General features: G+C 40.5%; 1 protein-coding gene across 1 annotated transcript in view; it reads right to left on the bottom strand.

Annotated features, from left to right (window-relative positions):
• Positions 1-5,686: 5,686 nt before the first annotated feature.
• The window catches only part of DLGAP1 (DLG associated protein 1), a 526,653-nt gene continuing 510,051 nt past the window's right edge, over positions 5,687-22,288 (bottom strand). Inside the window, exons 9-11 of the mRNA XM_007935401.1 lie at positions 17,502-17,593; positions 12,384-12,536; positions 5,687-5,896 (exon numbers count right to left, since the gene is read on the bottom strand). Of these exons, the coding sequence (XP_007933592.1) occupies positions 5,687-5,896; positions 12,384-12,536; positions 17,502-17,593 (455 nt within the window). The remainder of the gene's footprint in view (positions 5,897-12,383; positions 12,537-17,501; positions 17,594-22,288) is intronic.

The raw sequence follows: 22,288 nt of genomic DNA, 5'->3' as shown, positions 1-22,288 counted from the left end.
GCCATAGGAAGAAGGCATTTGTTCCACTGTGTAATAGAAGAGAAGGAATCTCTGGGTAGTGTGGAGAGTTAACACACTTGGAGAGTAATGGAAAGGTTGGAGGTTTGAGTCCTCCAAGAGGTACCCCAAAAGAAAGGATTTGCAATCCAATTCCAAAATACCAGCCATTGAAAACCCTATGGAGCACAGTTCTGCTGTGACACACATGAGGTCACCATTAGTCAAAACTGACCCCATGGCAACTGTCTTTTCTTTTTGTCACCGAAGAGAAAACTCAGGGTCTATATTCTCTTCCTTATGCTTTTTCCAATGCGAAAGTGTTTCTATTGTAGAATCTTTTTATTAAGATCTCAATAGAAGCTTCCTCTTTTCCAGAAGAAATTAGCATCTACTTCTTTAAGAAGGCATATTAGAAGTGAGGAGGAAGAATGGCAACCTTAATCAGTATGTACTTGTGAAAACATTTGGCTGCAATGAACAGCAACAGTTTTAGCAACTACATGGCAGAACTTGACTTCTGGTGTTTATTTAAATGTTCATTTGCTTTCAGCTGCTCTCTCTCAACTCAGGCTTGTGCTCATTTATATTGAAATATCATCCCTTTGCTGGCTAAACTGGCAAACTGGACTCAGACTGGGGCATCACACTCCTACTATTTTCTAATGCTACACCCCTGGGCCAGCAGTAAACCCAGAGGAAAGCCTAAGGACCACGAAGTAGCACACCAGTCCTCCTCCCTCTACTTCACAGGAAATCATGAATGACTTACTTAAGATCTATTTCATAAACTTGTACCAGTAAATGGGTTAGAAGTCAAAAGGCTTTCAGACATGTTCACTAGTTTCTATTTGCAAAAGGGGCTGATCCAATCTTGGTTTAGCAGCTGAAGAAAGTCAAGCAGCCTGTTGAGCAAATCTGCCATCATTTTAGCACCCTTAGGCATCTGACTGCTAACCAGAAGGTTGGTGGTTGAAACCTACCAGTTACTCTGCAGAAGAAAGACTGGCAATCTACTTCCATAATGATTTACTGCCTTGGAAACCCAGTGGGGGGGTCTCTATGAGTTAGAATCAACTCAATGGCAGTGGGTTGTTTTTTTTTTTAAATCAATGGCATTCAAGAAGGATCACAGACACAATGTTTTTTATGTCATTTATTTAAACCAAAATTAATTTATATTTTCAAGGGGCAGATTTCAAAGATGTAAAAGGAAAGTCATGTTAAGAGCAAACAATTTTGTTCAATTTCTATAAAGTATTAAATTACATTTGGGAGGATGTACCTTGTAAGATGGGACATTACCTCACTGGAATTCACATTTCCACATACAAAAATGAATTCACTTTGTTTTGGAATTGGCTGAAATGTTTAAGGAGCCCCTGACGAAATACAAGAATTAGTTTGTGGAAAGGCTAGAAATAGAATCATGGTTCAGACATGAATAGTCAGTGCATGAACCAAAGTAATGAGATCTTTGTAGCCTCACAAGGGATTCAGTCACTTGATCATTCCTCTTTTGAAACAGTTTCAAAAGTACATTGTATTATGTTAGCGGCTGGCACAGGCCTTGCTTACGTATTAAAATCAGAAAAAATGGCTTTTCTGCTTAATAGTTTCCAAGTGTGCTGCACATAGATGGATGGGTTTACCCGAGAACTTGGAGAAGATAGAAGAGCAAGCGCCGTCGGCACAGGTTTTGGAGTTGTGCTGATTTCAGGCAGCAGATGAATGCAAGTCTATGTCACAAAGCATTCCAGTTTATCTCCTCTTGGTAAATGTGTATTTCTGTGCAGAAAGTTAACTTATATAAATATGACCTAGATTAAAACGAGACAAAAGTGAGAGTGGCAAACAACTACCAATTTTAGAAGTGGCCAGAACAATAGAGACAGCACTTGGAGAAGGAACTGAATGAAGGCTTGGATTTTGGACTCAAATCTATCACTCAATAGTTGTGTCTCATTGGGCAAGTTACTAAACCTCAGTGAACAGTCTGTCGTTGCTGGGAAGGATGAAATGAAATCCACCAACCATCATTCTGACTTTCTCTACCCTTGAGGGCTGTGTAGGAAACAAAACTGATGAAACATATGCAAAGGAATAGATGAGGGGAAAATATACGTAGATTTACACATGTTTGAGAGGTTAATGACTTCTTTCATGAAATATACTGACCCTCACTGGAATACAGTTCTTTCTGCTTCTGACCTGAAACTACCATGTGTGTTTGATCATTGTAATAAAAGAACCTTAAATAGGACACAAGGTCTACCTATCTTTTTGCTAGTGAATAGCATGTTTTGTTATAACAAAAGTTAAAATGATATGCTTCTTAATTGCTTAGTTATTCCACCCTCCCAAAAGAACTATTTATATTTTGGAAGAAGTAAGACTCAGCTGTAAAAACACACAGACCCAGAAGCAGTGCATTAATTATTTTATTAATTTCTTCTTTTTACATTATGGGAAACATTCATTTATTTACAGTTACTTTTTTTGTCCACACACAATCTAGGTAAATACCCTATGAAATTCCAATTCATAAAGCCATAAAAATGTTCCCCACCCCTCCATCTGAAGGCTTTCAAATGAATCTTTTTTTATCCAAACCAAAATAATTTTTAAAAATTACATTTGGGAATTCAGATACACTAGTGATTTACATTCCGTTTATTTAAAATATGCATCTAGACGTGTTTTAAAAAAGAAATGGTAAATTCACAAGGATAAGGCTTAAATTAAAGTGATAATGCACAGTAAAACATTAAAGGAACACCTATAAATAACAGAAATATATTACAAATAAATTAGTTCTATTTACCATTTCAAATATTAAAAATCTTTAATCCATTTCTTCATCTCTCTTTACAAAAAGGTTATGTGAATTGTATGGAAACATCTGCAAAAAATATAATAAATACTTAATTTCTTTGAACATTTTTTTTTTTTTTTGATGTGGGAGACAAACTTTTCTTTTGTGACCCCCCTCCCCAAGAAAATGCTCAACAACTTTATACCAAAGTTAAACAAAATAAGTAATTTTTCAGGGTACATACATTTTCCATTATGAACTAAAAAACATTACTACAAATTACATCAAAAAGAACAATGTAACAAAGGTTATTATGCTCATGACTGTTTAAGGGGCCAAGTGGTTAACAAGCAGCATTTCTTGGGGCCATGTTTTTTAACATCGATAATTAGGTTTTTATAAAGTACTTGTACAATTGAAATTGGGTTAAGGAAGGCAAAGGTCACGATGCCCTGTTCAAATATGAACAAATAGACATCCAGGTAAAAGATTTAAAATTCTTACCAAAAATATCTTATGAATATACAAATACCATTCATATAGACAAGATAAACAGGTCTTCACTTGTCTCTCTTTAAAATATCCCGGGCTAAATCGGTTTCCAAAGAAAATATTGTAGGATGAACTTGAACCATATTATTAGTGTATTTCTTAGTCCAAATCCTAACTCTACCTCAGGGCACTGAGCTGTAGGTGTGAACATGAATCTTCAAATGGATGCTGCTTCCTTCCTGCTAATCTGTGAGTTCCGAGTCATTTTCAGTATTGAATGGGACCATCCGCTACCCAAGGTGGCAGTTGACATTACTGGATACAAACACCATGTGACCATCCATTGCTGCTACAAGGTAAAGAAAAGGTGTATTCTTTTAAAAACTGGCAAATACTTGAAGCTCAAAATCTCCATATGCTCCAATTTTACAAAGCACTCAACGTGCTTTGCTCACCCTAGTTAGAAGTTGGTTAGTTTTTAAATAAGTTAGTAGCCCTTTTCTTGTAAACCACAGCAGTAAACATTTGTGCCCTGTTTATAAAGATAGCTCAAAGCATCAATGGCTCCGAGAGGTAGCAAATTCCCTAGTGGTTTTACATGTTCATGAAAACATTTGTTGCCAGAATCCATCACCTCTCTTAATTTCATAAATAAAATTAAATTAGCACCTGGCTATGAGAGTGTATTTTTAAAAAGCTTCTCTGGTGCAAGAGTATTTGAAGCATGATTTTAAAAGTCTTTCATTTTTCCATGGTAATTTCTAATGCGTCAGGATGTGAGCTGGGCATAAAATGCCAGTGACGCGTTAAGATTGCCACATTCTAAATGTTTAAACTGCTATGAGGAAGGGCATTTAATGAGAACTGCAGCTAGATGCAAAGGGCATACTGCCCATCAATCGTGACTGAAAATGTAAAGCAACATTTTCTGCCAAAAGCCTGGATCTCTTTCGGTGTTTATGAATCAGGACTTTCCTCCCTCCTCATGGTTGCTGAACCCTGCAGGTCAACCCTCTTTTCTTACTACCTGGAACCTCAAGATGACTGTCACAGCTCTTTGGAATGATGTGCAGCATGTCTATTCGGGTAGAAAATTTACTTGATCAGTTTGACATAGGACAAAATTCTTATTGATAGACTAGGATTGGTATGATAGAATAGGATTGGTATGATAGAATTTTGTATAGTAGAAAGAGGAGACTAAAGTAAAAAATATGTCTGAAATATAAACTACCGGGTTAAAAGAGACAGATGTGTAGCATTCAAAGGGATGATAGGAAAACTCAAACTTTTCTCTGAAGACAGCCTTGCTGCCATGTGCAGCAGTTCACAAGCAGACGTTCACTTACATACGGGTATTCAGGTAGGCCCACCAGGCTGGACACGAACAAATTAATAGGACCAACACTTCCCCCTTTTAAAAACCACTGCCACAACAACATAATATACACAGTACAATACAAGTGGATAAAACATTTCAGGTCTACGTGTTCTTAATAATAAGACAAAAAAAAAAAAAAAAATTCCTTATGTGTTATCTGAAACCAACAGCGCTTCCCTTCACTTGCCTTGCCTTCTTCCTTTTATTGCCTTTCAGAATAGATTGATTTCCCTGAAAGATCGAATTTACAATCTTCTGCTGATTAAACGTTTGAAGCAGTGATTGATGAAACAACAGTGAGGCAGGCTGTGCAGCTGTGAGTGGTGCAGGAACCCCTGGAGAAGCCTGGCTCACCCCAGCCCCTGCAGTCCCCTTCAAACTACACGGCCAGGTCCCCCATCCCCGAGCTGTCTTATTGCACGCTCTGTGGTCACTCCTTATTTCCAGTGAGATGGTGTGATTTCTGAGGTTGGAAATAAAGTGCTCCATCTGCTTTGAAAAATAATAACCATTTAGGGGAAAAAAGGGAATCCGAGCCCTAGTTTCTTTCATGTGGAAGACAGTAGAGTCCCTTTGAAGGATCACCCTGTGATACTGGATTTCTGAAATACCTTATGTTTTGATATTGCTGAGCTCTAGGAACAGACTAGCTTTAGAGAACCGAGGATGGCGCGGGACCTAAAGGTGCCATTTCTATACAGGTGTGTTTGGTTTTCTCAAGAAAAGAAAAGGTTGTGTATTTGCATGAGGCAGGGCGACAGCATCAGGACAGGGGTCAAAGCTCGGTGAAGAACATGGGTGAACGTGTCTGGGAGCAGGGGTGACTGGAGGACAGCTCCTGCAAGATTGACAACTACACCACAACAGTGGACGTCACTGAGCTTATTGACAGATGGTCTTGGAGCGGGGAGAGAGGAGAGAGGTGGAGGGCTGAGAAAGGAGAGGGGGAAAGAGGAGGACAAACACTCGGTGGTGACGGGACAGGACTGCAGGTACAGGCCTCAGAGCCGGGTCTGCGCCTCGGGGATGTAGATCTCGATGCTCTCAGCGCTCTCGGTGGCCGAGTTCTGGCGGACGGATGCGGCACGCTTGGCAGCCATCAGGCGCTTGCGGGCCTCCTGGCGCTGCGAGCTCTCCAGCGAGCGCTCCCGGATCAGCGGCGCAGGGCCCTTCGCTGGCTTCTTTGGCACTGGAGGAGGGACCCTTCTCTCCTGATCAAAGCAGAAGGTTCAGGACATTACACAGCTTCTCAGGACAAGCTTGGGAAAAACTGGATAGGTCAGTAGTTAGAACACATTTTTTCTTTTTTAAACCTAAGGGCGGTTAGTTCTTATCTGCACACTGTAATTGTTTTTTCTTCATTATTCTGGCTTGGGTATTCAAAAGATGCAGGAGGTGGGGGGGATCGGAAAGCTTAAGGCCATGGGTAAGGCTGGATTGTAGAACTAGTTCTCTCCAAGGTAAGGATGTGGGTATTTAAAAGGCCCCTTGTGGAAAGGCTGCTGCTTCCCGTGTGGTTCTCCCCGGAGACTCCAAACTCTCCGTGCTGCCAGAGATGGACAAGGAGAGCAGCCACGGCGGCATTCTAGAACTCTGCCTCCCCTCTAGCAAGCTTAGTTCAGAGTTTAGAAACACCACCCTCTCTCTGGCCCTCTTCCTCCACCCCTACACCTATGTAAGCAAACCAGTAGAAGAGACTGTAAGAGTAAATGGCTGTGTTCCTCGGATTTGTTGATGCCACACTGAAGTATACCGTTTTGCATACCACACACAAACAATATGCTGTACAAGGTCCGGCAGAGGGTGGACTGATATTTCCTACCCTCAGGAATGGAGTCCTTCCAAGATGGCTCTTCACACATTCTTTGTGTCCTTGGGGTGATTGTGGTGCCCTAAAGGCAATTCTAATTACAGGGAAGAAACTGTGTCATGACAGTTTAACATGGTACTGAGAGAGGTTGTCATGGATTGAAATGTATTCCCCAAAAATATGTGTCAACTTGGCTGGGCCATGATTCTCAGTGGTTTAACAGTTATGTAATGATGTAATTTGACAGTTATTTAATGATATAATCACTCCCCTGATGTGATCTGATGTGTTCAGACAATCAGTTATAAGGAGATTAGGGTGGGATGCAATACCCTTACTTAGGTCACAGCCCTGATCCAATATAAGGGGAGATTCCCTAGTGTGTAGCCTGCATTACCTTTTATCTGACAAGAGATAAAAAGAGAGATGAACAGAGAAGGAGGGATCTCACTACCCTTTGGACCAGGGTTCCTGTGCTGAGAACCTCATAGACCCAGGAGAAGACTGATGTCAAGACACATGGAGATTTCTAACAATTGCTGAGCCAACAGATATTGAAAGGAGACAAACACCTTCCCTCAGAGCCAACAAAGAGAGTAAACCTTCCCCTAGAGCTAATGCCCTGAATTTGGAATTCTAGCTCCTAAATTGTGAGAGAATAAATTTCTGTTTGTTAAAGCCATCCATTTATGGTATTTCTGTTATAGCAGCACTAGAGAACTAAGACAGAATTTAGTACCAGGAGTGGAGTGCTGCTCTAACAGTTACCTAAAATGTGGAAGTGGTGTTGGAATTGGGCAATGGATGGGTACAGGCTAGAAGAGTTTTAAGGTGCCTAATCCAGCCACTCTGTGGGAGAAAGATGTGGCAGTCTACTTCCATAAGGATATACAGCCTTGGAAACTCTGGGGCAGTTCTACCTGGTCCTATAGGGTTTTTCTGAGTCAGAATTGACTAGACAGCTGTGTGTCTAGTGCTTTTTTGTTTGGTTGGTTTTGGTTAATAGCAAAAACCTGGATTGCCTTGAAGAGACTATTGGGGAAATTATGGACATCAAAGGTCATTCTAGTGAGGGCTCAGAAGGAAGTGAGGAGAACTATGACACTAGAGATGGTGCAGGTGAGGGGAAGCAGTGGCAGAGAAATGGTGGCAGCAGACCAGCCTGAGATAGTGAGGGAGCCAATCCATGGAGCAAGAGGGCTGAGTGCCTTTGGGCAGGAGGCTATCTGGCAGAGAGGGATACTTCCAAGCACTTGTTGACAGAGTTAGGCTTGCTGACTCACAGAGCAAGAGAGATGAGTGCCTTTAGGCTACGGCTTACTGGCAGAATAGGATACCTCTGGACATTTATTGGTAGCTCTACAGAGCTTCTTAACATTTGCCTAAGTAGAGCAGATGCGGAGCCAGCCAAAGAGGCCCAAAGGGCTGAGAGATCAAGAGATGAAGGAACCAGGAAACAGAGGCTGAAGAGGCAAAAGAACACAGGAAGCAGAGCTGCTATGGTCTCAAAGGGTAGGGTCATGACCTCTGGGTTCTCAAAGGGTAGAACCAGGGACTCCTGGGTCTCAAAGAGTAGGGCTGCAGTCTCCTTGGTTTCAAAGAGTCAAATCTTCAACCAAGCAGTTCCAGAGTGTGGAGCTGCCATTCACATGTGTAAGGGGGGGGGGGGTGCTGGATCGGCTGCCCAAAACTGAGGGGTCAGGACTGCCATTTCCAAGAGGCAAATGGAGCCTGCCAAGGCCAACGAGGTGGGGTGACAATTCAGACAGACTAGGGAATGAGGCCACTCAAAGCTGAGGGAGCAAAGTTGTCATCCCAGTGGTTCTGGAAGGCATAGTAGAAGCCTAGGGCCAAGGGACCTGCACCTAGAATCCAGAGAGCATGGCCCAAAGCCTATAGGGCAAGGCCACTGCCTAGATAGTCTCAGAGAACAAAGGATTATTTCCAAGTATTGAGAGCTAATGTAAATTGTTCCACTGGGTTTTTTACTTGCTTGGTGCCTGTATCCCTTTTTTTTCCCTCCATTATTTCCTATTTGTAATGGAATGTTTACCTTGTGCCTGTTCCACCACTGTACTTTGGAAAAGGATACCTTGTATTCTAGGTTTACAGATGAAGAGGCATTTTACCCCAGAATGGAATTTGGACATGGTGTTGATATAAGACTTGTGGGATGATATGGTGAGGTGAAAGTGTTTCTCATGTGGCAAGTACATGAATTTCTGGGAGTCAAAGTGTGTAATATCATGAATTGAATTGTGTTCCCCCAAAATATGTGTCAACTTGACTGGGCCATGATTCTCAGTGGTTTTGTTGTTGTTGTTATGTGCCGTCGAGTCAGACCCGACTCATAGCGACCCCTCCTTGGGTTTCCGAGGCAGTATCACTATGGAAGTAGGTTGCCCAACACTTCCTCCTGAGGAGTCGCTGGTGGGTTTGAACTGCCAGCCTTCTGGCTAGCAGTCAAGTGCCTTAGGCACTACGCTACCAGAGCTCAGTGGTTTAGCAGTTATATAATGGTGCAATTTGGCAGCCATGTAATGAATGATATAATCATCCCCCATGATGAGATCTGATGTGATCAGCCAATCAGTTGTAAGGGGATTAGGGTGGGATACAACACCCTATACTCACAGCCCTGATCCAATGTAAGGGAGTTTCCCTGGCATGTGGTCTGCATCACCTTTTATCATACAGGAGATAAAAAGAGAGAGAAAAAAGAGCAAAGAAGGAGGGAAGAAAGAAAGAAGAGCCAGGAGCTGAACACATCCTTTGGACCCAGGGTCCCAGTGCTTAGAACCTCCTAGACCCAGGAAAAGACTGATGCCAGGACATATGGCTATCTCCAAGGAACACTCACCCACAGATATTGAAAGACCTCCCAGGCCAACAAAGAGAGAAAACCTTCCCCTAGCACTGGCATCCTGAATTCAGACTTCTAGCCTCCTAAATTGTGAGCAAATAAATTTCTGTTTGTTAAAGTCACCCACTAGTGGTATTTCTGTTACAGCAGCACTAACTAGATAACCCCTTATCAGCAGCAAACTATAAAATGATTAGATATTTCCAATGTCACTGATACAACTAAAGCCATCCATTACTTTATCAGGAAAAAAAATGCAGTGGGAAAGGGGATCTAAATCACAAAAGATTTTTTAGGAAAAGAATATTGAATTCTCAGGCTGCAAAAAAAGGTCCACATAAATATGATGTTTTCATTTTAAATAAAATACTCTCAATTTCTCATATGTTGTTATGTGCCGTCGAGTCGGCCCCGACTCATAGTGACCCCTCCTTGGGTTTCCGAGGCAGTATCACTACGGAAGTAGGATTGCCCAACCTTCCTTCCGAGGAGTGGCTGGTGGGTTTGAACCGCCAGCCGTCTGGTTAGCAGGCAAGTGTCTTAGCCACTATGCTACCAGAGCTCCCAATTTCTCATATATCTAAATGTAAAAATTGTCCTAAAACATGGATAATATGACTTTCCAAAGGGCAGTGAATATGTCCACACTTTGGGTGATCACAGCAGCTCCTCTTTAGTGAGAGAATGAAGTGTTTAGCTAAATTCATTACACTGTAGTTTCCAGTTAAGGTAGAGTCTGCATGACCTAAAGAAGAGAAAAGGGGAGCACAGAGTACAAACACCATTCTACAGACTTTGAGGATTTTGGTTCATTTTTTTTCCCCTCAGCTTCATTGGGTGCTGAAAAGCTCTGATCAGGACCAAAAATCAGTTGCTGTTGAGTCTGTTCCAAATAATGGCAACGCTAGTATAGAACTATGCTCTGTAAGGTTTTCAATGGCTGTGATCATTTGGAAGTAGATTGCCAGCCTTTTCTTCCAACACACCTTTGGAAGTGTGTTTGGACTCAAACCTTTCAGTTATTAGCATAGTGCTTAACTATTAGGGCCATCCAGGGACTCCACAGATAAAGTATAAAAATTCAAGAATCAAATAATGCTGTACTATCCTGACTCATAGTGACACCTTCTTGGATTTCCGAGGCAGTATCTCTACGGAAGTAGATTGCCCAAACTTCCTTCTGAGGAGTGGCTGGTGGGTTTGAACGCCAGCCTTCTGGATAGCAGTCAAATGCCTTATGCACTACACCACCAGAGGTCCTACAAATATCTATGTTGTTGTTGTTGTTATGTGCCGTTGAGTCGGACCCGACTCATAGCAACCCCTCCTTGGGTTTCCAAGGTGGTATCACTATGGAAGTAGATTGCCCAGCCTTCCTTCTGAGGAGTGACTGCTGAGTTTGAACTGCCAGCCTTCTGGTTAGCAGTCAAGTGCCTTAGGCACTATGCTACCAGAACTCCTACAAATATCTATAGGTTACATAAACTGAACCAAACTCACTGCTATCGAGTTGATCCCAACTTATAGAGACCCCATGGGGTTTCCAAGGCTGTAAATCTTTACGGAAGCCTCACCTCATCTGGTGAGTTTGAACCATGACCTTTTGGTTAGCAGCCAAGTGCTTTAACCACTGTACCACCAGAGCTCCTTGCAGGCTACATAACATCACTTATTTTGGACATTTAAAAAACCCTTCATTGTTGGATAACAGTGTATATTTTTAAAAGAATGAACATTTTTAGTCATATTTTCCTTTCCTCGTTGTACATTATATTAGCAATCTTTTTTTATTTAAATCCATGAATGAGAAATTATACAACTCAGCTCTGGAATCTAAATTTCCAGTGTGTGTATAAATCTGTCTTGTTTTCTTAAATAAGACCAATTTAAAAGCTTATTTAGCAGAGAGTTTGAAACACAGATTAAAGAAAACTACATTGGGTACAAATATTTGGCTTTCCAAGTGAGCCATCACATGTACATCAGAGGTGTGTTCATGCTTAACACTAAAATCCCCAGTCTGATGTTGGTGAACTTGGAGAGGGGCAACCCTGATAAGAGCATTCCTTTCTGCCCCTTATGGACTGCTCCTTGGGATTGCATTTCTTCTGGGAACCCAGTGATCCAAGAATCTGATATTCTGGTGAGTAGTGGCAGAATGGGTTGGTTTGCTGTTTGCTCTCTGAAGACGAGAAGATCTGAAAGGGGCAGGGTCACCAAGGAAATAGGCATACTTGATTTTTAGAAGCTGAGTTTTATGGAACAATTTGATCTCAGGCCAAAAGAAAGCAAATGGTTATTTAAAAAAAAAAAAAAAAAGTCATGGGAAGGGCCACTGGATACCTGTTTGAGCTTGGTGTAACCACCATAGTCAAATGTGAAAATTACAGTTAATAAATTAAAGGATTTAAGTCTTTATTTCTAAACTGTTGCATAAGGAACCCAGTGAGTAATTTTCACCAAGGCAAATCAACCAAAAGTAAAACTCTTTAGGAAAAAAAGATGCCAACATTCACAATTACTGTGAAACTTTATGTCGTATGATGTTAACTTGAACAACAGTGATTTCTTTATTACTATATTTATGAAAAGATTATCCATGTCAGTTATTTTTCAGGGCTTCCTATTTTTTTCTTGGAAACACGACCTAGGGGTGTAAGGAAGTTGAACTCTTGCTCTCTGTCATCATGCACTGAAGATGTCATTTATTTTAGTTTAAAAAGCAAAATGGAGGCAGTTCCTTTCAGTAACTAAAATGGTTTAACTTAAAGTTTAATTAACAAAAAAGCCACATTCCCATTTTTCGATTCACAAAGACAAGTTTCTCTTTAAAAGTATGCCTGAAACATATTACAGATAATTTCCCAAATGATTACTATGTAAACATTGTCATTACAATGAAATTAGTATGATATCAGCTCCATTTCACATTGTAAACCGCAGGACTGAATGCAGAAGCCTATTTAGACTGTCCAGTGTTTGTGCAGGTTTTTAAATGAACCATACAAAATCTACATTGTTCTACCTTCTTGTCAAGAGGATCCATCTGTTTCCAATTATTGGCCTTTAACTGATGAAGTTCATCAAATTTCATACTAATATTTTCTATGGACAACTGCAGCATGTCCCAAAACCCCGCCAAATCCTGGGAGGTGGGCCTTGGATGAGCATTAGGATTCTGTACAAGAGAAAGAAAAATAGTCTTGTTTTAGAGGCAATCCATGACAGCAAGCACAGGAGCAAAGTAGCATTTTCAGTATTTCAGAATATGAGGAGCATGAGTTTCTTTCAGGCAGGAGATAAAAGCAAGGCTACAAATGGTAATTTTATAAACTCATCCGCTTCAAGTTAGTGATTCTCAAATGTCAAGGTTGTAAAACTCTTCTGTTGTAACACAACACTCATCCACGTGGTTTGGGAGAGTCTAAATGTTTGAAAAATTCCAGAATGTGTCATTTACTTACTACCCTTGATGCATTTAAAAACATCACATTTAAATGGAAATATCATCTTATGAAAAAAAAATACAGTATATTATTATTAGAGTCTGTACAATATTCAACTTCATGCCACCCAACCTATTCATAGAACAGATAAGGAATCTAAAATATAATTAGTTTTAATACTCATGTTGAATTAAATAACCAAAACCTATTGCCTTGGAGTCAATTCCAACTCATAGTGACCCAATAGTGACCCTGGTGGCACAGTGCTTACATGCTTGGCTGGTAAGTAAAAGGTCAGTGGTTTGAACCCACCAGCCACTTCATGGGAGGAAGATGTGGCAGTCTGCTTCTATAAAGATTACAGGGTAGGAAACCCTATGAGATAGTTCTACTCTGTTCTATAGGGTGGCTATGAGTTGGAATCAACTTGACAGCAATAAGTTTTGTTTGGTTGAGTGAAATACTAGGGTAAAACAATGATAAGGAATAATAAAAGCATTGGATTTTCAAAGAACTTGTGTCTAATAATTAAGATGTTACTAATACAGGAAGTTATTTTATATATGACTGCATTAATAGAATCATTTGGAACTCAGTTTTAAATTGACCATAAAACAATACAGTAAGTATGAGAATATATTCTCTCTATATATATATGTCTATAATGACACATTTGCTAGATAATATTAAATATTCTTCAGTGTTTAAAGATTGACTTTCTTTGCTCCTATCCACATATCTCTGACAAGTGCTAGAAAGTATGAACTGTTAACTTATATGAGTTAAAGCAGAAAAAAATACAAATAGGCTAAAAGTGTTACGTTCATTGTTAATCACTACCTGCAACAGTAGTTAAAGATACTCATGGTGGGATGGGCAAAAGTGTCCATGAGTCAGAGGTTTCCAGCTGGGGTCAATTTTGGTTACTTCTGGAATTCCAGACCACTGGGTGGATAGTGAAACCTCATGGCACACAATAACTTGAGATGTTTGTCCTTTTAAAACTAATCCCTAATAGCAACAGATACCAGAATTTCAGAAAACACAAGGTCAGTGACCATCAAAGTTAAGAGGTTGGGAAGAATGTTTTTATCCCTTGATGGACTAGTGTTGTTGGTCTAGCTTCAAAATAAATACAAATGAAGACATATTCATAACCTTATAGTTCTAAAAATACCCATAGTCCTGACATTTATTGGAAGAAGCAAATTCTGAGATTTATAAGTGCTTGTTTCGGGATTAAAATGTATTCTAATGATTAGAATTAACAAGAGGGTTTTTCTGTAGTATTTTAATAAACTAAAAAAAAAAAATTTAAATATCTAGGTTCAGAACAGACAGATAATAGCTTTGGCAGTGTGTCTCTCAAATGGAGTTTTATGATCTCACAATATATTTGTTCTTATCTTATTGGTAAGGAGCTATGGTGATATAGTGTTAAAGCAATCAGTTGCTAACCAAAAGGTTCGAACCAGTGGTTCGAACCCACCAGCCACTCCATGGGAGAAAACTGAGGCTATCTACCTCCATAAAGTTTTACAGCCTTGGAAATCCTATGAGGCAGTTCTACTCTGTCCTACAGGGTCACTAGGAGTCGGAATTGACTCAATGGCTGTGGGTTTGGTTTTATCTTACTGGTAACTAAAAACTAAACTGCTCATATGTTGGGAGTTTGGTGAAATCTTCTAAGTCACCAGCCCCATTGACTAAATTGTTTCAGTGCATCAATGCATGAAATGATAGCTCAATGAGTCCAAATAGTTTATTTAATTCTGTATCATAGGCAATTGATTCCCTTCTCAGTAAGAATCTCATTGCATCCACATTATTCAGAAGATGGATGAGGGAACTGAGATAGAAATAGCCAACTTCAGCATCAGTGTGCCATGTGACAGCTTGTGCCACAAGAAGAATTGGCAACAGGCTCCTTAATCTAAAGGAAGCATTCCTGTTAAGTGAAAGGTTGGGGAGGATATGTAGGAATAAGGAGGGTTGGGTTCCTTGGTTTAGTTTTGTTGGAAAAAGCCATTTCTCATCTATGCATTCTAAGCCTGAGAGTCAAGGCTGGGATTATGTGTAACTGATTTTACAACTAAACTCACTGCTGTCACGTTGACTCATAGTTTCAGTGGTGGTATCTCGACAGAAGCAGATTGCTCAATCTTCTTTCCAAGGAGTGGCTGGTAGGTTTGAACTGCCAGCCTTCTGGTTAGCAGTGAAATGCCTTAGGCACTACACCACCAGCGCTCCCATTAAGAACCTATTATTTTCCTCCTCTTCAAGCTAAGAACCCAAGGAAAGAGAATTGGGTCTGAATTTTGACCAATGTTAAAATAAATGGATCCTTGTCACTCCTGTGTAGTTGTAGACCTAAACTGCTCCCTGCATTCCTGCTGCTGAGAGGAGTAGAGGTGACACATAGTTGTCTTCTCCCTAAGGCTGAGGTTGTTGCTGTTGTTGTTATGTGCCATCGAGTAGCACCCGACTCATAGTGACCCCTCCTTGGGTTTCTGAGGCAGTATCACTAAGGAAGTAGATTGCCCCATCTTCCTTCCGAGGAGTGGCTGGTCGGTTTGAAGCACCAGCCTTTTGGTTAGCAGTCAAGTGCCTTAGGCACTACGCTACCAGAGGCTCAAATTGTAGATGGGATTTACAGGCATTGGGAAAGTTTAGATTTGAATCTTGGCTCTGCCTTGTATTACGTGGTCTTCGTCTTGGCCAAGTTTCTTTGCCTTTCAATGCCCATTTTCCTCATCTATCAAATCATTGTAAAAATAATGTCACTATCACTCCATAGGCACTCTGGTGGCATAGTGGTTAAAGCTGCTAACCAAAAGGTTAATAGCTGCTAACCAAAAGGTTAGTGGTTTGAACCTACCAGCCACTCTGCAGGAGGAAGACAAGGCAGTCTGCTTCCCTAAAGATTTATAGCCTTGGAAACTCTATGGAGCAGTTCTATTCTGTCTTAAAGGGTTGCTATGAATTGGAATTGCCTCAATGGCAGTGGGTTGTTTTTGTTTTGGTTTGATCACTCCATAAGGTTATTTTGGGGATTTAATGAGATCATAAATCTGAGAGCTTTTAGGATGGTGTCTGGTTACACCAAGAAAGGCTCTTGACCAGTGCTTCTGGGGCACGGTTTGACCAGCGTCAGTGGCCCTCTTAACCCCATGCAGCTCTGCTTCAGTGTACTTCTAACAATGCTGCACACATTTTGCTACCTAAGGTCTTCTAGTGGCCTAGGAATGTAAACCCATATCCTAGGAAATGTCAGAAGGCTGACTTCAACAAGGTTAACGTTTCCTACGAATCTGCAAATTTTTATAAAATTTCATCTGCAATGTCATCTTTAAAATCTGCAGTGTTTACTTTCTACTTCATAATATACTTATTCATTATATAACTGTTTCAGCAAAGTGTGCCGTGCTTGCCCTGTGGCATGTATGCATTGGCCTCCACATGGACGTATTGGCCATTTGGAAAAAACGGCTTTATAAGAGTTTTCTTACATTTAAAGGAGAATGAATAATTGTGTTGCATAAGCTCTGTGACACATTTGCAAGTTTGTAAATTAGCAGGAATTCTGTACCTGGCACATAGCCAAAGCTCAAAAAAAATTTTGTTGAATTGAATTCACTTATCATTAAACTTACTAATATAAATTATTTCATAATCCAAAATAGAATTTCTGAGAAGGTGGAAGAGGAGGCCGATCATTTTTGTTGATGGTGGGTAAAACAAACTGTAGATGGGGAGACGGGGTAGGCCCAAAGTGAGGTTCCCAAAAGAACTATCTGGAAAAAGGGGTGGAAAGTACTGACATCTGAATGTTTTATGTTTTCTTTTGGTTGAGTCCTGTCCTGATAAATCCCTGTCTGTCTATATTCTCCTTGTTAGCAAGAGGAAGTGCTTAAAAGTCTAAAATCATATTTGGGGTCAATTAGATGTCAAATCATGTTTTCAGTTTCACAAAATAAGTTGCTTTTCATACTCAGTTTTATCTCCCACTGGATTGGGCAGTAAAAGTTACTCTTGTGGAATCACACTTGAAGGAATAGTAGCAATGAAAAGAAAGGGAGGGAACATGTGAGGAAGCTCTTTCTCGTTTAGTTTGTAGTCGATTTTCAAAATTTTATTGTTGATTTTTTTTTTTTTTGTCTTTGGTTTGCTTTCTTCCATCATTGTGTGTGTAAGAAGGGTGAGTTATTCTTTTGTCTCAGGGAGATCAAACCTCCACTTTATAATGCCCTCATCCTCTGGCCTTCAAATTAAAACAGAGTGCTCTAATTAAGGAATGGCCACTGACTCTTATTTTAGAAAGAAAACTCACTATCCCAAAATTGCTTTTGGTAATATTATATTTGAAATATCAGGCTGTTGCATCTTTTGGGATGAACAATAAAATCAGAGATGTCATGTGAAAAGTCAAAATATGGAACATTTTTGGTTACAGAAAATGGAGTTTTAACTTGATTGAGTTTTTTTCTTCTAAGATTATGTAAGTATGAAACAAATATTTTTAATTTTAAAAAAAGCAAGAAATAAGATTCATCAGAAAACTATCTATTTCAGGAGAGAGATCTCAATGGGCTATGACCTGGTTCAAAGTCAGTTTTACTCAAGCTGGGCCAATCTTGGTGGCATGTTCTTTCCTTGGTATTAGCAGGGAAATTGTGGTGAGGGGGAATGTTACATACCAGGTTTTCTTCACACAGTTCTCTGAACTGGTAGAATTTCTGGGCCATGAGAAGTTGGGCACTGCCCACTGCGGTTCGTATTTTCCCTAGAACTGAAAAGAGCAAACATACAAGAAGTTTACACATTATGCCTTACTGTTGAGATTTAGTCTGGCAAAGCAAAGAGGAAGTTATGTTGCAATGATTAGGGAAAAGAACACATGCACGCAGACGCACGCACACACACACACACACACACACAGCCCAACCATGGTTCTTACTCCATTAGTCTATATAACAGAGGCCCTTAGGTTAAAGTATAAAACAACTTGGAAAAAACACATCATCATGCATATTTCTAGGGAGTAATGGAGTTTTCCCACCACAGGACTAGCTGTTACCAAGAGAAGAGGCAAATAATTTTTTTCTATCTTACTTTTACTGCAAGGATGAATTTCAAGTGTTTACCAGTATGGTTGTGGATTGATGGAGTCAGCAATCATGGAGTGCCGGCTTGGCTTTCTAATCTGAACCCAAACAGGAGAACAACAATGAAAACAATCCTATCTTGGAGGAGGATCTCTTGGCACTCACCATGTCCCATCCATATCCTCCATCATTTTTCCAGAGCTCAGCCAGTGAAGCTGTCAGGAAAGAGCCTTGCGAGTTGAATGATTTTCTAAGGACTGAACATTTTCAGCCTGTTGCCTAGGGAACGCCAGCACCTCCCCAGCTTTTACCCTCCACCGGCTTATGTTATTGTTAATATAGAGTTAATAATTCCCTATGCACTGTGCTGAAAATATTCCCCTTTGCAAGCTATCTCTTGTCATCTGTGCAGTTTAGGGTGAGAACCATTCAAATGACAGGTGTGCTCAGATGGGGTGGGGCGCCATTCACCAGAGCTTCCCTGAGTTGGCTTTGTTAACAGAGGCTCTCCCTCCACCACTGTGAGGACTGGGGGACAGCTGCTGTTGCTGGAGCACTGCCACCTGGCAGTTCTCAGCATGCCCTGACTGTCAGGAAGGAAGGGTAGAGCCACAGTGCTTGCACCTTCCCTGCCCACAGAGAAAATGGGGAGGGAGACTTTTCAGAAGTGCATCGCCTTATTTTGCAATCTTCATGGAGAAATGCCTTATGGGATTGGAGCAATCTTGTTCTGAATTCTCAGATCCTGGGAGTCAGAGTGGAATTTGGTCCCTCCTTCTCTACCTCAGAGTCCCTGGATGGTGCAAACAGTTAAGCATTGGACTACTAACACAGAGGCGCCTTGAAAAGGTCACAGCCCTGAAAACCCAATGGAGCCACTCTACTTTGCAACATATGGGGTTGCCCTGAGTCAAAATTGACTCAGTAGCAGTGGATTTGCTTGAATTTGTTTTTTCTCTATCTCATCGTCCCTGGGTAGTATAAATGGTTAACTTGCTTGCCTACTAACAGAAAGGTTGGAGGTTCAAGTCCACACAGAGGCATCTCGGAAGAAAGCGTAAGTGATCTACTTCTGAAAAATCAGTGACGGGCAACCCCATGGAGCACAAGTCTATTCCGACACACCTGGGGTCACCATGAGTGAGAGCTGGCTAGATGGCAGCTGGTTTACTGGTGTTCTCAACTTCATGTCTCTCAAAGTCTGATGAGAAGAAAGCAAAAGAAACTTCAGCTTTGGCTCACAGTTTTCTAGTTACTGACTTCTCTGTTTATTTAAAACTGTCAGGCTAGATAATGGTTTGTGATGATCATTACACCTAGGAACTACTCAAATTATTTCAGCTCTCTCACAAATGTAACTCAAGGCATTTATGAATTCTCTAATATGTCATCAGTCAGTTCAAACAGCTGAACTGCAGAAATGGAAACCAGGCTACCTCCTTGTTGATACCAGAGAATCCCCCATGACATCTACCTGGGAACGATTTCTCAGATCTACATTTTCACCATTGTTTCCAATATGCTTTTCAAGTTTTTAGGAATCGATTTATGAGGCTGCTTTTCTCTCTATCTCAGGATCACTACAGCAGAAAGGAGAGCACACTGAGACACAGGACACTGTAGCAGTGAAGCTGTGGATCCCAGCTCCAACACTTGACAGCAATGGCTTTGGACAAGTCACTTAACCTCTCTGTTTTCTTATCTGTAAAATGTGGCGAATTGTACCTATTTAAAGGTTGTTGCGAAGATTAAGTGTATGTGAATTTGTTAAGATAATGTCTAATATATAGTAAAGACTCAATAGATGTTCTTTATGAACTAGAATCAGAAAAATAAACTTCTTTTATGGGTGTGTCAACTGTGAAAGGCAATGGTCAGAAGAGACGAGGGAAAAACAAATCTGAAAATGACCAGACATTCTGATTGTCTGGGACAGGCTCTGGTGGCATAGAGCCTAAGGCGTGTGACTGCTAACCAGAAGGCTGGCAGTTCAAACCCACCAGCCACTCCTTGGAAGGAACACTGGGCAATCTATTTCTGTAGAGATACTTTCTCAGAAACCCAAGGAGGGGTCGCTATGAGTTGGAACTGACTCAACAGCAGTGAGTTTTTTGTTTGTTTGTCTCCAATCTGAGAGTGTATCAAGCAAGCACTTCCTATGTGAGCACATGGCTGCTACAGGCAAACTCTGAGGTGGAAATCTGTATGAATTATCTTGCTGAAGGGTAGGATTATAACATCAGAAAATGTCAGAGTGTATCATGGGTGCTTAAAACTAGGGTACCTCAGTCTCCAAATTGCTCTCCAACTTGCTGGCTAGGATTCCATAACTCCTAGGAACTATCACAGATGCTTAAGCTATTTTGATTTACCCCCAACCTTGAGCTACCTGTACCTGTTGCTATCAAGTTGATTCTGACTAATGACAACCCTGTATAAGTAGAGCTGAACTGTATTCCGTAGGATTTTCAAGGCTGTAACTTTTCGGAAAGGAACTCTGGTGGCGTAGTGCTTAAGGCATTTGGCTGCTAACCAAAAGTTCAGTGGTTCAAACCCACTAGCCACTCTACAGAAGAAAGATGGGGCATCCATAAAGATCACAGCCTTGAAAACCCAGTGGTGGTTGCTATGACTCAGAATCGACTTGATGGCAGTGGTTTCACCGTTAGGAAGCAGATCACTAGGCCTGTCTTCTGAGATGCCTCTGAGTGGATTTGTACCATCAGCCTTTCAGTTAGTAGTTGAGTGCTTAACCATTTGTTAACCTGAAGACTCCTCAATTTTGAGTTAATGGTTCTCAATTATCCAGGTATTACTGAGCTCTATAATAGACTGCCATAGTAAGAGTGGCTGAGTAAGATGGTGATTCTCAACTGAGTAGAAAGTACTGCTTCAAACCACTATCTGCACAGCACCCAACCATATAGGTTGGGGCTAACTTGGATATTTTCTTGGAAGTAAAACAAAGAACATCTTTCTTCATTCAGCATGGTTTGGCAAGACCCCTGGGTTCAGAGTTAAAATATCCAGGGTGAGTTGTGGCTCTTCTGTGTCTCAGGCTTTCACCATCATGTTCCTTGGTTGCAAATTCCCTACTGGCTCCTGATATGCTTTTCCAGTGCCCCAGTGATGATCTTTCCTCGGCCCAGGATGAGGAGATGACAATTTGGATATAGAGTGGAACCATGAAACAGGAGGGCTTGAGACAGGTAGGCAAAGGTCATACATCCTTGTCCTCCACATTTTCCTATCTGGAGAACTAAAAACTCATTTTATTTTTTAAAAAGAACTTTAATGAAGGATTTACTTATTTGTTTTCCATTACACACTCAGTTGGTATACAAGATAACTTTTTCTCTTGAAATAAATTTCATATTTGTTACATATGTCTTGAGGAAAAAACTAAATAATAAAAGGCAAACACCAGTGGGAGTGAAAAGTAGAAAAAAAAAAGGGAGAAATGTTGGTAAAGAAATGAGATAAAGAAAGAAGAAGCATCTTATATCATTTTGAAACTACTCTAAAACATTCAATGCCTACCTTTAGCAGGATGGAACAAAAACTACTTCTCTCAGGGATGAGAGACCTATTACTCTTACTGAGCCTCCAGTTCAGAGAGAAAGATAGGCACTCAACAAGCAACAACAATGAATTGTGGTGCTAGAGAAATACTAGGGAATACAGAGCAGAGACACTCAACCAAGTCATAGAGCAATTTCAATTTTTAAAAATAAACTGTGGCTTAGTTATTTGAGGGAGCTCTGGTGGCATAGTGCCTAGGGCATCTGACAGCTAACCAGAAGGCTGGTGGTTCAAACCCACCAGCCACTCCTTGGAAGGAAGATTGGGCAATCTACTTCCATAGAGATACTGTCTCGGAAACCCAAGGAGAAGTTGCTAAGAATTGGATCTGACTCAACAGCAGTGAGTTTGGTTTTTTGTTTTTGGAGTGGTTGGGAAACTGCTTCCTTGTTTTTGTACATTAGTTGATAAATAGCCCCACATTTTCTCCAACTATTGTGCAGAAGTGGTCTGGTGTATGTGAAGTGAGTCAAACCTGATACAATTTATCCATTGTTGACAAAATGCTTCCTCAGTAGTCTACATAAAATGCCTCATGAATCAGTGTGATGCATTTGATACCAAAGAACATAATCAGCTAGCACATAAACAGTCTTTGTGTATTTAGAATAAGGCTTCAATGTTATTGTCAAGTATTTTTTTTATGTTAAATTTTACAGATTTCACTTTTACTGTTTCTCTACTATATAAACCATATAGAATTGTAGACAAATGAGAAATTCTGAGAAATAAGAAAATAAACTGATAGAATTACCTGTAAGTCCCCAGACATTACTCCCAGAGGAGTCAGTGGCAAG

This window comes from Orycteropus afer, unplaced genomic scaffold (assembly GCF_000298275.1).
Source record: "Orycteropus afer afer isolate SDZICR_OR568_19922 unplaced genomic scaffold, OryAfe1.0 scaffold00028, whole genome shotgun sequence".
NCBI lineage: Eukaryota > Metazoa > Chordata > Mammalia > Tubulidentata > Orycteropodidae > Orycteropus > Orycteropus afer.
This window is presented reverse-complemented; position numbering and strand designations above follow the sequence as displayed.